Below are 15,829 nucleotides of genomic sequence, written 5' to 3'. Positions count from 1 at the left end.
GTCAGGAAAACTTCTACCGCCTCTTGGGGAAGTGGATTAACTACACTGACGGGAGAGCTCTCTTCTGGTGGCGTGGAATGTCTTCATTAAAGAGCTACCACGGCACAGCTGCATCAATGCAGGGTTTTAAGTGTAGACGGGCCCTTAGAGTGGCTTAGCTGAAGTTGATTCAGACGGCTAGACCAATCTGGATTAAGCGTGTCCACACAGGTGTTGGTGTATGTGCTCCTGCAAGCAGATCAGGCCTTTCACTGCTGGAGGCTGCTGTATATGTTTTAATACAGCTGGGAGGCGGTGGCTCTGGGAGGTGCTTCATGGACGCGAACTGAGCCCTCGCCTTGGGAGCTTTCCCATTCCCAGTCACTTATTCGGGGCCCTGAGGGCTGCCCCACCCCAGTTCACCAGTTTCATTTTATTTTCCACAGGGGAGCAAAGGGAGCATGTGACAGGCCCAATCCTGTAAGTGCCCACAAATGACCCAGGTCGAGCTGCTTGCCCACTGCAGACAACAAGGCTGTTCCCAGGGGAGGTGTATATGCTAGACCGGGCCCCCATGTGCTTTGATGATGGATCCTCCGCAGAGAGCTTGCTTGGGCTCTCATTGGTTCAGGGGTGCAGGATTGGGCCCCTGAAAGGGATTATAACGACATGGACTGGGAGGGGAGTGCGGTCTAGTGGTTAGCGTGTGGGAGCTCGGAATCAGGACTAGTCCCAGCTCTGGGAAGGGAGTGATGTCTACTGTGTTAGAATGGGGTTAATGAGAACCAGAATTCCTGGCTTCTATTCCCAGCTCTGGGAAGGAGCGGGATCTAGTGGATAGAGCAGAGAGGGCTGGGCTGCAGGTCTCCTAGGTTCTATCCCTGGCTCTGGGAGGGGAGCGGTGGCTAGAGCAGGGAGTTGGGACTCCTGAGTTCTAGCCCATCTTTGTAAGGGGAGAGGGTCCAGTAATTAGAGCAGAGAGAGGGCATCCGGATGCTTCCGTTCCCCTTGACCGTTTTTTCATTAGCCAACTAGAGAGTTCATTTGTTTGACCCCATGTGTTTGCCCTGCAGCACTGCACTCAGCCACCAATTCACAGCCTGGGCACAGGGTGAAGGAATAAACACCTGAAGACACAAATAAAATAAGCGCTGGGCTTGGCAGGTGGGGAGCCGAGCCGGATACCCAATTCCAGGCAAATGAATGCTCCCACCTGCAAGCCCCACCGGTGCAGAGAAGATGTGGCAAAGGCCTGGCCCTGAATGCTGGAGAGCCAGGCTCAGTCCCCTGCGCAGCACCTTGCTATGTAGCTTACTCCTCTGAGCAATGGGGAAAATAGCCCTGCCCCACGGGGTGCTGTGTTAGTATAGCCCTGCCCCACGGGGTGCTGGGTTCTATAGCCCTGCCCCATGGGGTGCTGTGTTAGTATAGCCCCGCCCCACGGGGTGCTAGGTTCTATAGTCCTGCCCCATGGGGTGCTGGGTTAGTATAGCCCTGCCCCACAGGCTGCTAGGTTCTATAGTCCTGCCCCACGGGGTGCTGGGTTCTATAGCCCTGCCCCATGGGGTGCTGTGTTAGTATAGCCCTGCCCCACGGGGTGCTGGGTTAGTATAGCCCTGCCCCACGGGGTGCTGGTTACTATGTGACGGCGCATTTAAAGACGGTGCAGTTTTTCTTCTTGCTGTAGAATGTGGCAGTCAGGGGAGGGGTCCCGGCAGTGATTTCAATCCCTGGTCCTGCTCCCCAGGTGTATGTGTCGGGGTGCGTGTGTGTGGAATGGAGCTGGCACACAGCTCCCTGCAGGGCAGCTCAGCCCAGCTCAGCTATTTTGCATGGGGCATATTTCCACACCATATTCAGCAAGGCCCCAGCCCTGCAGTCACTGTCTGAGTGCTTCATGTAACACACGGGCCCTCGGGACCTGCAGGCAGGCCAGGCTGAGTGTGCACTAGTGTGACACAACACCCCCATGCCCCACAGTGATGGAGAGAGTGTAGGGGTACCTCACAGACACACTAGGGTGACTAGATGTCACGATTTTATAGGAACAGTCCCGATTTTTGGGTCTTTTTCTTATATAGGCTCCTATTACCTCCCACCCCCCATCTAGATTTTTCACATTTGCTGACTGGTCACCCTAAGACACACAGGGGAACCGAGGGGAGGGGGGGCAGTCACACATACATGGGGAGGGTCACACACACATATTGGGAATATACACACAGATGGAGAGTGTAGGGGGAATCACAGAAACACACACAAACATGGGGGCATAGGGGGATTTCACAAACACTGCCTATGGAAGTGCATGGGATCTCTCATTCTCAGATACAAAGGGGAGCACGGGGGAATCTCTCTTACACACACATGGGGGGAGCACGGGGGATCTCTCTTACACACACATGGGGGGAGCATGGGGGATCTCTCTCTCACAGGGAAGGAGTGTAGGGGGATCGCTCTCTCTCACACACAAACACACGGGGGCGGGAGCGTAAGGGGATCTCTCTCTCTCTCTCACACACATCCCGAGGCGAGGGCCCAGCCCAGCCCAGCCCGAGGCCGCAGCGCCTTGGAGCTGTTCCCCGCCCGCAGCCCCTTTGTGTCTCTTCCCAGCAGAATGAAGTGGCTTTTTTCTTCCCAACATGTGCAGAGCAGACAGCAGCAATGGGGGTCGGGTGCGTCCATCTCCCTGTATGTGTGGGGGAGCTGAGTGGCTGGTTCTGCAAGAGCCCCCCATTGCTGGGGGCGGGGTGATGAGCTTGCAGAGCCCCCCGGCTGGCTCCCAGCCTTTCGCCCCAGTGCGGCCAGGTGCTGGCACCAGGCGGGGGGCGGCTGCACGAGCTCCAAGGAGGGAGCCCCCCTCGCATTTGCCCCCGCCCCACCTTGGGCAATTACCTGGCCGCGAGCCCCGCCCCCTGCGCTGAGTGACAGCCGCCGGGATCACATGGGGGGCGGGCGCTGGACTCGCCACCTGGGAGCCGCCACGGCTGGGGCCGGAGGAGGAGACGCGCCGGGGATGCGCTCGCCGCCGGCCGCTTGTGCATTAGCAGCGGGCGGGGCGCCGGCCCCCTTCCCCATGGAGCGGGGCTGCTGAGCCGCTGGGCCGGGCCATGGTGGCCGCCGCCCCCGCTGCCGCCGCGGCGATGAGGAAAAGCTTCCTGGTGCCCGAGATCAAGCCCCTGGATCAGTATGACTTCCCCCGGGCGCGCAGCGCCGCCAGCCTGGCCTGGGCGCTGGCCAAGGGCTACGGGGGCGCAGGTACCGCAGGCCGGGCGCGGGGGGGCGAAGGGAGGTACCGCGAGGGGGGGCCGGGGAGGGGTGAGGAAGGGGGGGGTCGGGATTATACCGGGCTGGGGGGTAGGTAGCGCTAGAGGGGCCTGGGGATCTGGCGGGGGTTTTGCATTATAGGGGGCTTGGAGGGGGTAAGTGCTGGGGGGCCGGAGGGAGTGCTGGAGAGGGAGTGTAGGTACACGGGGGGGGTGCACCTGGGAAGAAGAGGGGGATCTGGATTATACGGGGCTGGGGGGCAGGTACGGAAAGCTCCGGGGGCCTGGGAGGGGGAAGCCCAGGATATAGGAAGATAGGGAGATAAGAGGGGGTTGGATTATATGGAGTGGAGGTAGGTATGGTCCAGAAGAGCCCCGATCACAGGCTGGAAGGAGGAAGAGGGAGGCTGGGCAGCCCGGATTATGGGGGGAGAGATGAGCTGTAGTCTCTTGTGGTGGGAGAGCACTTCACTGCTGCAGTGGGGGTGATGGGGTCTCTTGTTGCTGGAGGGAGTGGGGAAGGGAACAGAGGAATTCCCCCAACTCCACTCACCTGCCTGCTCTGAGCTGGGGGCAAATAGGGGTCCCTCCCCCCTCCCCCACCGCCATAACCCTGCCATGCCTCTTCCTAGCAGGGCCCTTGTTTCCGGGAGCTCCTGTTGTCTGGCCTGGCATCTGGCTGGCTCTGTAAACGCCCAGTCCGAACAATAGGCTGGGGGTTTTGCCCTCCATCTCAGTGCCCAGAGAGGCTTTTTCTGGCCCTGGTGGGGTGTGCTGCACCAGAGATAGGGCTGTGGTGTGTGTGTGTGTGGGGGGGGGGGGGGGTGGCGGCAAGTGTGGGTCTGTCACCTGCAGTGCGGACCCTCCCTCTCAGCAGCTGTGACATATGAAAGGGCTGCCTGAATATTCAGGAAGATGGGGAGTGGGTGGGAGGGGGTTGTGTGCTGGTCTCTTCCCCCCCACCCCAGCCCTGTCTGCAATCTGTTCCCAGGCCTGCTCTGTGATTGGAGAGAGGGGAATGTAGAAGGGCTGGGATTTAATCTCCATGTATTTTTCTCTCCCTGCCTGGCTCTCCCTGAGGCCCAGAGTGGGCAGGTGTCTCTCTCCCCGGAGCGGCAGGGTGGAAAGGACCTGGTGGGCAAAGGGTTTTGATTGAGGGCCGTGTTTGTTCCTCTGTTTGTGTCTGATCTTGGACGGGCAGAGGGGGCTGCTGTGCCCAGCGCCTTAGTCTTCAGCCCTTGGGCTCCTCTGTATTGTCTCCCGCCGAGGCCCTTTTGTTGCAGTGGCAGGGCCTGGGTGGTGGGAGCTGTGTGGTGACGTGTGTGCTTGGCTAGGTGAGCTCACACTGCTTTAACCCTCTACTTGCTGCTGCTGCGCGCCCAGGGCCGTGGGCAGCTGGCTGGTGCCCCGCCCTGCCAGGCTGTGATACTGGCTGTGTCCGATGGCCTTGGCAGGTGTCGCTGTCAGACCTTTATCTCTGTGTGATGACGCTGGAGCTGGAAAAGCCCAAAGGAGGAGGGAATTGTCCTCATTGCTCTGGGCCGCTGCCTCCAGCAATGGGGCTTCTGCTAGCCTGCGTTAGCTGCTGATGTGGCCCCACGGGGAGGCAGTTGGCTTGCCAGCCTTCCAGGGTGTGTCCCCATGCCCAGGGCACCTGGCTAGTGCTGGCACCTGCCCTGGGATGTGCAGCTCAACAAAGCCTGGGCTGGCCAGACCTTCTGAGTGAGGAGTGACTGCAGACATTGCCTGTGGGGCCCAGAGACTGAATCTGGGATGAGGAGGGGTCCCCTCTGGGTGGGAGCGTCATGGAGAACCCAAATTGTCCCGTCTCATCAGTGGGGTTAGGCCTCATGCGCTGGGTGTGGGTGTGTGTGTGTGTGTGTGTGGGGGGGGGGGGCTCCTAGATCCAGAGTGTTTGGGCTTCCCCTGTCCTTACTCAGCACCACCACCACCTCCCCCTGTGCCCCTTTGGCAGGGCAGCATGCTGCCCCCAGGCCTATGAGGAGGCCCTAGGCCTAACAATGGGACTGGGATCAGTTGCCCAATATGGTCTCCCTCCTTCTCTGTCTGTAGGGTCCCGCACCAAGCTCAGTCTGACCTGATGTTCCAAGAGGCCTGGGGATCAATTTGGGTGGTGGTAGAAAGGAGTGAGTGAACCTTCCCATTCGGGGCTCTCTGTTCCTTCAGCCCCCCAGAACAGTGTCTTCTACCTTGCTCCCCATGCCCCATTCCCCTGAGCTCCTGACATCCCCGGTTCCCAGCCAGCTGTGGGGCTCTCCTGCCTCTGCCTGGCCTCTGATCCTCCCCAGATGTCTGGCTGGGAGCAGCTGTTTCACACAGGATGGGGTGGGGGGCCCCCAAACACCCTCCACATGCTGGCTGGTGGGGGAATTCCTTTCCCCTCCTAGTGCTGTGTGGCTGGGAATGGGAGGCGTGGCAGAAGGAGCCGGTAGTGGGGCAGTGCATCCCCGTTGGGGTGGGTGCTAAGAGCCCTGTGTCGTAGGCACAGCCTGGTGATGAGGGAGGGAAGCCCCACTTACTAGCAGCCAGCCTGGGGGGAGGGGAGCCGTTTGGCTGAGACTGCTGACCTGGAAGTAATGTGGGAGGGCTTGAAGGCAGAACTGCAGCCAAGGCGAATGCTTGTGGACTAAGGGCTGGTGCTCTGCGTGGGCCCTTCCCTGTCAGGAGTGAGCGCTGCCAAGGCCATGGGACAACGAAGAGCTAGAGGCCTGTGGCCCGCTCTGTGCGGGAGTTACTCACTGGCTTCTAGAATGCAGCTGGCTCTGGGGTGAGGCTCGGCAGTTCAGAGGAAGTGAAGGCAGGTTCTGCCCCAGCTGGGTGTTACAGGGATAGAGTTGATGACAGTAGGGTCAGGGCAGGGTGCAGAGTTTGCCAGCCTAGTGCTGTACGTGGAGCGAGGGAGGGGGCCCAGCTGAGAACAGGTTCCCCCGTCCCTGCCCTTCTGTGTCACACACAAACAGCCCAAGCAGGGAGGCTGCGTCATCTGCTTTGGACCCAGGCCAGGGTGGCCCTGGTGGGGCAGTGCCAGGTTCAGAGTCCAGGGCCCTGCTGGGAAAGCAGCTTCTCTTCAGCCCTGGCAATGCCGACACCTGCCGGCAGCCCTGCCGACCTGAGCTGGGAACACACGCACGGCGCCCGCTCTGCGTGCTCCAGCGCTGGAATGCAGACAGCGCTGAGGCCTGGATGGGTTTTGGGCTGGCTGTGGAGTGAGTCAGGTCCCATCAGCGCTACAGACCGGGACTGGGTGTAACCAGTGGTGCTGGGTGGTGGGTACGCAAGGCCCTGGTAGCCACTGTTGGGCTCTATGACGGGAGTGCCTGCAGGTTCTGCCTGGGGGTGTGGGGAGAGCTGTTGTGCTGGCTACTGCGTGGGCTCCCCCAGCTGCAATTAAGGGGTCCCGTTGGGCCCAGGACCGCATGGATCCCTAATAAGAGACAGTCTGTGCACCAAAGAGCTCCCAGTAAGTAAAATGTGGAGGGGAAACTGAGGCACAGAGGGCAGCTGCACAGCAGGTCAATAGCAGAGCTGCAAATTGAACCCTGCAATCCTGACTCCCAGTGCGGAGCTGGAGCCACTGGGCCCCAAAGGCCAAAACTGTTCTCACCACTCTTTCAATTAAGCATGGCTCAATGGGCCAGGCTCCAGTGGTAGCCCCTACAAGGGTTCCTGCCTGTTAGAACTACAGAGATTCCCATCAGCACCTGCAAACTCTCCGGCTGCGCCGAGGCGGCTGTTCAGAAATGTCACAGGCGTTGCAAGACCCTTTCTGCATCCTGGAACTCCCCTGCTGGGGCAGGAGTGTGGCCTGTGCTAGCACAGCCCCCCTGGGGGACAGCGGGGCCTGCAGGGACCAGGCCTGGAACACAAGTTGTTGGCATGTTGCTGTCAACACAGGCAGCAGCACCAGCACCAGACGAGTCCTGACAGGATCCTGGCCCAGCTGCTCCAACGCCATGTTCAAACCTGGTGATTTGGGCAGGGGCGGGGACTCCTGGCTGCTGGATTCCTGTGGTGGGAAGGCTGGGAAGGGAAGCAAGCCAGTTTCAGCTGCGATCTGGGCAGGCTGGGATTGCCAGGGGAGGGTGCCTGGGTATGTGCGCATGTCCCACCCCAGAGCCAGTCTGCCCCAATCACACTGACCCTTGGACTGCCTAATCGAGCTGCATCCCTTGATGCCTGTTGTCCACACACACACACACCCCACACACACACACACGCACACTGTCTGCGGGGGTGGTTCCTGCTGAGCCGCTCTAGAGAGCTGTGCTGAGGGAGGCTCTCGCACCTGCTGGAGGGACGGGGGTGATGGGGGCGGGGCGCAGGGAGACTATGGCATGAGCCAGTCCATTTGGGGCACTGACAATGGAGGTGAGTATCTCTGTAACCCACATCCCCCTCCTCCACATTGTCTAGCTCCTTTGGGGGTGGGAACAGGGACTTCTGAGTACCTTCTCAGTGCAAAGGGACAGAGGCCAGTGGAGGAAAGCTCCCACTGCCCCTGTGGCTACCCCAGCATGGTATCTATGGCTGGGGTCTGCTGACCCTTTGTTGTCTCTGCCTTGCCCAACCTGGAGAAGGGCCGTGGTGCGGGAGAGGTAGCCCCTGACTCCCTCATCCCAGGGCTGCTACTCGTCAGTGAAGACAGGTCACTGATTCAGAGCGATTCTGGATTGCTTGGTAAACTGGGCGCACAGAAATATCCGCCTTTTAAACTGGTGAAATGTAAACGTAGGCATCTAGGGACAAAGAGCATAGGCCAGACTTACAGGATAGGGGCTCTGGGAACCAGTGACTGGGGGTTGTGGTGAATTATCTGCTGAACATGAGCCCCCAGTGTGATGCTGTGGCCAAAAAGGCTAATGCGATCCTGGGATGCATAAATGGGAATCTTGAGGAGGAGTTGAGAGGTTATTTTTACCTCCGTTTGGCACTGGAATCCTGTGTCCAGCTCTGGTGCCCACAATTCAAGATGGATGTTTGTAAATTGGAGAGGGGTCCGAGAAGAGCCACGAGAATGATTAAAGGATTAGAAAGCTGCCCTTGAGTCTGTCACTCCATTCAGCTTAACAAAGAGAAGGTGAAGGGGTGATTTGATTACAGTCTACAAGAATCTGCATGGGCAAAACTATTTAATACTGGGCTCTTCAGCCTTGCAGACAAAGGTCTAACCCAATCCAAAGAGTGGAAGTTGAAGCTAGACACACTGAGGGTGGAGGGAAGGTGTACGTTTTTAATGGTGTGAGTAACTAGCTGTCGGCACAGTTTACGGGGGGTTGTGGTGGATTCTCCGTCACTGACTATTTTGAGATGAAGATTGGAGTTTTTTCTCAAAGCTCTGCTCTAGGAATTAGCTTGGGACAGGTCTCTGGCCTGTGCTGTACAGGAGATCCCAATGGTCCTTCATTCCCTTGTGATGTCCCAGTGCCCTGGCAATGGCTGCAGCAGTGCATTCTGGGATCCTGGATCTCCAATGGGGAGCAGGGCTCAGGGTACCTCCCCAATGGGAGGTGCTGCCCTTCTCTACTAGGGAGGCTCTGGGCCCATGTCCCTCCCCCAGGTGCAGGGTCTGGGGCTCCCCACAGTGGCCCAGACTCCCTGAGTGGCTTTTACTACTGCCCAACTCTGGCTTCTGGCCTGGCCAAGAATGGGGCCTCTGGGGGGGGAAGAGGAGGAGCAGGGGGTGAGGCCTCATGGCAATGTGGGGCAAAAACCCACCTCAGGTCCTTCACCCCACCAGGAAGAGGCTGGTGCTGGCCCCCGAGCATCAGGCAGGTGCAGAGCGGTTCCACAGGGAATCTGGGATAAATGCTATCCAAGAGTCATTTAGCCCAGGGCCAGGACTTGAAATGTACAGGACTGTCTTGCCCCATTAGGGATGGGCAGTCCCCTTATTTGGAGCTGGCCTGGGACCCCACTGGGGACAGCTGTGCAGGCACTGCATGGAGTGGCTTGTTGCAGCTTCTCCTTGCCTAGTGTAGACAGGCCCTGTCAGCCTTGTCTCCCAGCAATCCCCTGCCCCAGGCTGCTGGCTCTAGGGGGCTACAGGGTGCTGGCTTCTTGGCAATGACCTCCTTGTGGGCGGGTGGAGGAATGGAGAGCCACTCGGCTAACCAGCCAGGATTAGAGAAAAATATAAGCCATGTGCAACAGCTCTCAATTAGTCCTGGTGCTGCCTTAACCCCTGGGCCTCCACGGTCACTGTGCCCTCTGCCTCCGGTTGCCCACACCTCCTATTTGCTGGAGCCACCTCCAGTTCTTGGTTCCCAGCTGCTGCCCCCACTCCTAGCACAGCCTGCTGGTTCCTGCAGCCTGAGCTCCCAGCTCTGAGCAGGCCCTGCTGGGAGGTGGGGGCAGGGGGTGACTTCTCCTTCCCCAGGCCCATGTCTGGACTGTGCCAGCCCATCCCAGCTTGGGAGATTTCCTTCCTGATCTCCTCCCCCGTCACTGAGGCTCAGCTGATGCCCTAATACACTGGAGTCAGGAGGGATGTGCCCCTTTCTTACCTCAGCTAACATCGTTCCAGACACTCATGTGCTGCATGGACTACAGGCCCCAGCAGGCCCTGCTGCACCTGGCCCTCAGCCATCATGTGGCACGGCGTGTTGGGACCCGTTGTCTCCAGGGGCCATGTCCCTCCCTTGCAGCTGAGTTTCAAGCCTGGCTCCTGCCAAGCGGCTGGGTGTTTCACATCATGTGCATCTGTGCAGGCCCCCGGTCTCGTGCCGTGGTTCCTCCGGCACCTGCATATGCCTCCTGTGGGGCGGAGAAGCTGGCATCTCATGGGGAAGCTGTGCTGGGAGGTGTTCTGGCTGGTGTGGTGGGGGCAGGGCATTGTCTAGTGGGTTAGAGTGGGGGGGTTGGGAGTTAGGCATGTGTCTAAACACCCCCTCTGTGCTGGTCTCCCAGTCAGTTACCATTATCCCCATTTCAGCACCCAAGGACTCGCCTGATGATGGTGGGTGAGGTGGGATAGGGGCCTCTTGGGTGCTGGGGAGAATGAAAGGGGCTGCTGGTGCCCTGTGGGAGGCTGCTGCTTTCCTGGCTAGGGCATGGAGGCTGTGCCGTGCCCATCCCGCTCGGTGCCACGTTACCAGCCAGTCCGGTCTGTGCTTGTGTTTGGGGCCCCTGGCTGCGCACGCTGCTGAAGCGGTGTTGGCTGATTGGTCGGGAAAGTCACACAATAGTATTCCCATTGCCTGATTGGATGAGTGTGCAAGCGTTCCCACCATGAAGCTGGTGGCATGTCCTGGGTGCAGGTGCTGTGTGGGTCTCCCTGCCAGTGGCATGCCCTATGAGTGACCAGGCCAGCAGCTGGGCATGGGATTCAGTACGGTCTGTGCCCTTCCCTGGAGCCTGCCTGTGGAGATGGGGGCAACATGTAGGTCAAGAATCCCCCTTGGCAGCAATGCTCACGGCCCCAGGATTGGGGCCTTTCTCTGGGCCTGGCTGCACGTGAGGCATTGGCACCTCTGGAGCAGGAACATGGGCTGCCATCTCCAGGACATGGCCAGGGGCTGGCCCTGAGTTGCTGGGAGGGTGCGTGCAGGGGCCTTCGTGTCCTGTGCAGCTCTGCCTGTTGGCGTGCACAGCATGGGCTCTTATTTGGTGATGGAGATATGCTGCGGTGGTGGCTGCAGGTCCCAGCGCTTTGGAGCTAGGGTGAGCCGGGGGAGGGGGGAAGACCAGTCTGTGGGTGTCTGCTTGTGACAGTGCCTCCTGCCCCATGTGAGGGGAGCCTCAGGGGGTGCCCAGTGGTGATAGACTCTAGGAGTTCAATTTAGTTAAACAATGAGAAGGTTAAGGGGGGTGACTTGATCCCAGTCTTGAGTTCTTATGTGGGGAACCGCTGTTGGCCGAGGGGCTCATCGTCTAGGAGACAAAGGCCTGCCCCGAGCCAGGCTGAAGCGGGACAAGTTCAGCCTGGGAATAAGGTGCATGTTTTTACCAGGGAGGGACCAGCTCCCCCGGGGCGTGGGGGATTCTCTGTTGCTGCTGGCTGTTATAGCAAGACTGGCCCTTTCTCTTTCCACCCTGCTCTAGCCTGCGGGGGAATGAACCGGGCAGGCTATCCGGGAGGTCAGTCTGGATGATCACAGTGGTCCCTTCTGGCCTTGGAGCCTATCAGCCTCCTCCAGCTGTGGGAGCCGGGTGGAGGCTCTGCAGGGATCCCTGACATCAGGCCCCAGGGGCTGGGCCCAGCTCCGGGCACACACTGGGGACTGTGTCCCTGCCTCATGGTCTCCAGGAGGCCGGGTGGCACCGTGCCCTGGTCCCAGCTCCCACTGCAGGCTGGCCCAGCCTGGGGACTCTGCAGATGAGGCTAGTGTGCCCTGGGTTGGTGCCTGAGAGATGTTGGGGCCTTGGAGACTGTTCCCTTCACACCCCCCGGCCTCCCTCCAGGATTCCCTCCCGCTGCTCAGAGCAGTTCTGCCCACCGCAGCAGAGAGCGGGTGTTTGGGGTGCAGGGAGTGCTCTGTGTGGGGTGAGGGCAGTGCCAGGCCCAGTTCCCCAGCTCCCACCTCTGGGCAGCTGAATGTGCGTGGCTCCCCTCTGTACGCATGGCAGGCTGGGGGAGGGGCTGCTTCCCAGCTGTGCTTATCCGAGATAAAGCCGGGCAGGCTCCCCGGGGGCGAGGGAGGCCTGGCGCCCACCCAGCGCTGCCGCGTTCTCCTCACAGCCTTGCCCAGATAAGCGGCTCAAGCAGCGGGCTGGGATTAGCTCATTGGCTTGTGTCGCCAGGGCTGGTAGCACCAGCATGGAGCTCCCGGGGCAGGGAGGCAGCCGCTTCTGGGGTGGGATGTGGCAGCTGCCCTGGTGGCAGGGGGCAGGGCTCCCAGAGAACCCAGGAGTCCTGACTCCCCAGGTTTGGGCCCTTGTTTCTCTGCTGCTGTTGGCAGCTCCGCACTGATCTCTTGGGGGCTGTTATTGGAGCCCCGCAGCTAGTGGGTTCCTGCTGAGGTCAGCATAGGGAACTACTGGCCAGTCACCCCAAGGGGCAGGAGCAGGGCTGCGCACTCCAGCCCCCCAGCTCTGTCACGCAGGCCCTTTGTGTTGATTCCTGCCACTCACCCAGCCTCAGTGGGGTCCCAGGGGCCGTGTGTCAGGGCATATTGCTGTGGCTGTCCCAGGCCTGGTCTCCTTCCCCGAGACTGCCCGTCACCACTCTGCCCCCCTGAGCTGGGATCTGCCAATCTCAAACATCAGGAGCTGCTTGGGAACCAGTGCAGCCCCCCGCTATCCCAGCCAGGGCCCCTTAATCCCAGTCTGCTCCTTCCTCCTGTCAGTCCCGCACACAGCTCCTTGCTCCAGAGCAGAGATACTGCTGGGGCGTGTGATGTGTAGCGGAGCTGGGCCCCGATGTGCTAAGCCGGGGCCACGTAGCTATGCCCGGGGGGCTGGGGTGTCTGCACCCACACTACCCCCACCCCGTCCTGGGATCTGGCTGTTCCCAGCGTAGGGCGCTGGAGGGGCGGGCGGATGTCGTGGGCATGGTGCCACGGGGGGTGTGGTGTCTCCGTGCTGGAGCCGCAAGTCCCGTGTGCAGCAGGGACTCTGCTGTCAGGTGATGCTGACTCAGCCGTGTGGGCTGCTCCACCTGTTCCCTGGGGGTGGGGGGCGCTCTCCCCGCTCAGGAATGTCCCCCCCCCCCCGTGTGTGTGTGTGTGTGCGCGTGCATGTGCGTGGCGGTGTGGGAGCTGATGCACAAATCTCATGTTTTACATCCTTTCTGCATAGAAAACAGCAGCAAGAGGACCCATCCCTTCCTGCCCCTTTGTGTGGGCGGGAGAGGGGACTGTAAGGGGTGTTTGTGCCCTGCCCCCCTTATGTTACCTTGGACATAAATGTCGGGGTCATTAGCAGTAAGTGGGGCAGAGCCAGGGAGAGAACCCAGGAGTCCTGATACCCAGCTCCCCTGCTCTAACCCATTAGATCCCACTCCCCTCCCAGAGCTGGCAATGGAACCCAGGAGTCCTGGCTCCCATACTGCCCTATTGAGAACAACCTGCTAAAGCTGGTGGGAGCTGTGGCACTATCTGGGTTATTGATCAGTCCCATTTCCCCCTAGTATGGGGCTGGTGTCTCTGCGCCCAGCTGTGATTCCCCTGCCCCAGTAGCCATCGGTGGCGGGGGGCTGGCACAGTGACCTCTGCACCCAGGTTCCATTAATCCCAATGGCTCTGTTCTGGCTGAATTCCCTCTGCACCTTGGTTAGCCTGGGGTGAGTGAGGTGAGCCCCCTCCCTGATGCTCTCCACCAGCAGCCCCCCCCAGAAGGGGATGGGGCTTGAGGTGCTGCCTCCCTGGAAACTGTACCCCCAGGTAAGTTCCCCTGGCTCCAGGATCTGTCCTGCGAGTTCCCAGTGTGGGGCTGTGGGGTAACACCAACAAGTCTGCTGGGGCTGGGCCCAGGGCCAGGAGCAGCCGGCCTGGCCGGTTTCCCTTCCACCGTAATGGCTCCTGCCTGGGGATTACGTTGCAGGAGGTGTGAGAGATCCTGGCACCCCATCTCTTGGGGGGAGGGGGGTAACTCATGGTGTGGGGAGCCAGGTGGTGCCTGCACTGGGGGTGCCCATGGCAGAGTGGGCAGGGGTTCCAGTCAGGAGCACCTGGAATGCATGTGCCATCATGGCAAAGACTAACCCCCGAGTGCTGCATGGGTGTGTGTGTGTGTGTGTGTGGGGGGGGGGGGGCATTGTACCAGCTCCATGGCCAGCAAGGGGGGGCACCCCAAAGTGCCCCAGATCAGGCTGGTGCAAAGGAATTGTTCCTAGCAGCTGTGGGGCCTCCTAAGAAGGTGACTGGCTGCCGCTTCTGCCTGCCGTCCGGGGCACTCTGCTAGGAGGGGCTAGGGGTGCTGGCTCAGTCCTGCTGTTGGGGATGGGGTGGCACAAGACTCTGGAATTGGTGCCTCCAGCCACCCCTCAGCAATGGCTGGGAGCTCTTGACTCCCTCATGGCCTGCCATAGTGAGATTCAAGATGGCAGCACATGGAAGTGTTAGAGTTGAACTTATTTCCCCTCCCCCCTCCCCCCCCCCCCCCCCCTGGGGGAGCAAAGTGGGAGGCTGGACCAGCGCAGGGAAGTGGGTCTCAGCCCCTCCTGGGAGAGTGTGCTGCCTGTCACTGGGTCCCAGCTGAGCCTGTCTCAGTCTTGGCGGAGCCCACCTTGCGGTGACTGGACTGGCAGTGGGAGGGCTGGATCAGCCCAGTGGTGTCATTGCCCCTGCACTGCTAGTGGGGATTCTCCTGTAGTTGGGCAGGGACCCGGTCTGGCAGGGTGTGGAGTGGGTTCCACCTCAGCCAGTCTGCCGCATCGCATCATCTCTGCGCTCGGACGCAGTGCACTGAGAGAGGTTGGAGGCCATGCTGGGGAGGCAGGTGACACTAGGATGGGAGGTCTTGTGTAGCTATGAGGTCTCTGGTTAGTGACCCACCCTTCTTCTTCCCTGCCACAGCACAGGGGTCAACTACATGGGGGTGGGAGTGGGCTGGCACGGCAGGGGTTAATGGAGGGGAAGGAGGTCAATGGCTATTGTGCAGGGGATGAGATATGGAGAGTCATGGAGGGGAAGCGGCTGGGTGGGAGGCTCTGAGCCCTGGCTGGTCCTGTCAGCACTGCTCTCTGAGGGATTGGGATGAGGGGCAGAGAGGGCTGGGAGGATTCTGGGCTCCCAGGCGCCAGTGCAGGGATCCCCCAGGGCTAGGGAATGAAGGAACCTGGATGGGCCACAGCTGGGACCCTCCCTGTTCCAGCTCCAAGCCCTGGAGGCCATGTTTGTGTGGTCCCAGCACAAACCCAAGCTGGGCTGTGGCCCAGCCAGCTACCCCAGAGCTACTGAGTGCCTGGCTACCATGGGACAGGGCCTTCACCAGTCCATGGGCAGTGGTGGGGGGTGGGGCTGGAGTGGGACAGGGCCCTTGCCAGGCCATAGACGTGGGGGTGGGGGGGAGCTGGGCTGTCTGTCTGCAGTCTCTCCTGGCTGCTGTTTGAGGGGAAGCCAAAAACTCTGGTTGTCCTGGGGCTCCCTGTTGCTGGAGGGGCTGGCTGGGGTGTGGGTGCGCTCTGGGGGGTTGCGATAGTTGGGATCATCCCCCTGTGCTCTGTCTCATGCTGGCTGCTATGCCCCTCCTGCCCCCGGGAGTGACCCCCCCCCATCCTGATGCACCTGCTCGCCCCTCCCCATGCCTGGGAACCCTGTCGGCTCCATCCGCCTCCACCTGATGCCTGGCAGCTCTGGGCGAGGGAGGCAGCAGGGCCATGGCCCATGGGAAGACATGTCGGCCCCTGCTTCTCATACCCCAGGACGTGTCTGTACAGGCGCCATGTGGGGGGCGGGGGCAGCTCCTGTCTGGGAGCTGGGAATCAGGGTGGGAGCCAGGTTTGCTGCTGTGGGGCCCCACAGGGGCTGGGGGTCCCCTTTTCTAGCACTGAGTGATGGAGGAAATCGGTTCCTTCTCCAGAGTCCCTATAGGGGGAATGTATCCTGGGGGGAGTTTTGGGGCTTGGTGAGTGGAGGGCTCAGAGTGGGACTCTGGAGGGAAAGAGGGCCATGGGAATTGGGGTG

The 15,829-nt window shown here is 60.6% G+C and overlaps 1 protein-coding gene across 4 annotated transcripts in view; it reads left to right on the top strand.

The window, feature by feature from the left end:
• The first annotated feature begins 2,967 nt into the window (after window positions 1-2,967).
• CAMSAP3 (calmodulin regulated spectrin associated protein family member 3) overlaps window positions 2,968-15,829 on the top strand; it is a 35,794-nt gene continuing 22,932 nt past the window's right edge. For all 4 annotated transcript variants that reach the window (XM_054012601.1, XM_054012599.1, XM_054012600.1 and 1 more), the window contains exon 1: window positions 2,968-3,237. In XM_054012601.1, the coding sequence (XP_053868576.1) occupies window positions 3,090-3,237 (148 nt within the window). In that variant the 5' untranslated portion in view covers window positions 2,968-3,089. The remainder of the gene's footprint in view (window positions 3,238-15,829) is intronic.

The sequence above is a fragment of the Malaclemys terrapin genome, chromosome 23 (assembly GCF_027887155.1).
Source record: "Malaclemys terrapin pileata isolate rMalTer1 chromosome 23, rMalTer1.hap1, whole genome shotgun sequence".
Classification (NCBI taxonomy): domain Eukaryota; kingdom Metazoa; phylum Chordata; order Testudines; family Emydidae; genus Malaclemys; species Malaclemys terrapin.
The sequence above is the reverse complement of the archived record's forward strand: the minus strand, read 5'-3'. Positions and strand labels throughout refer to the sequence as shown.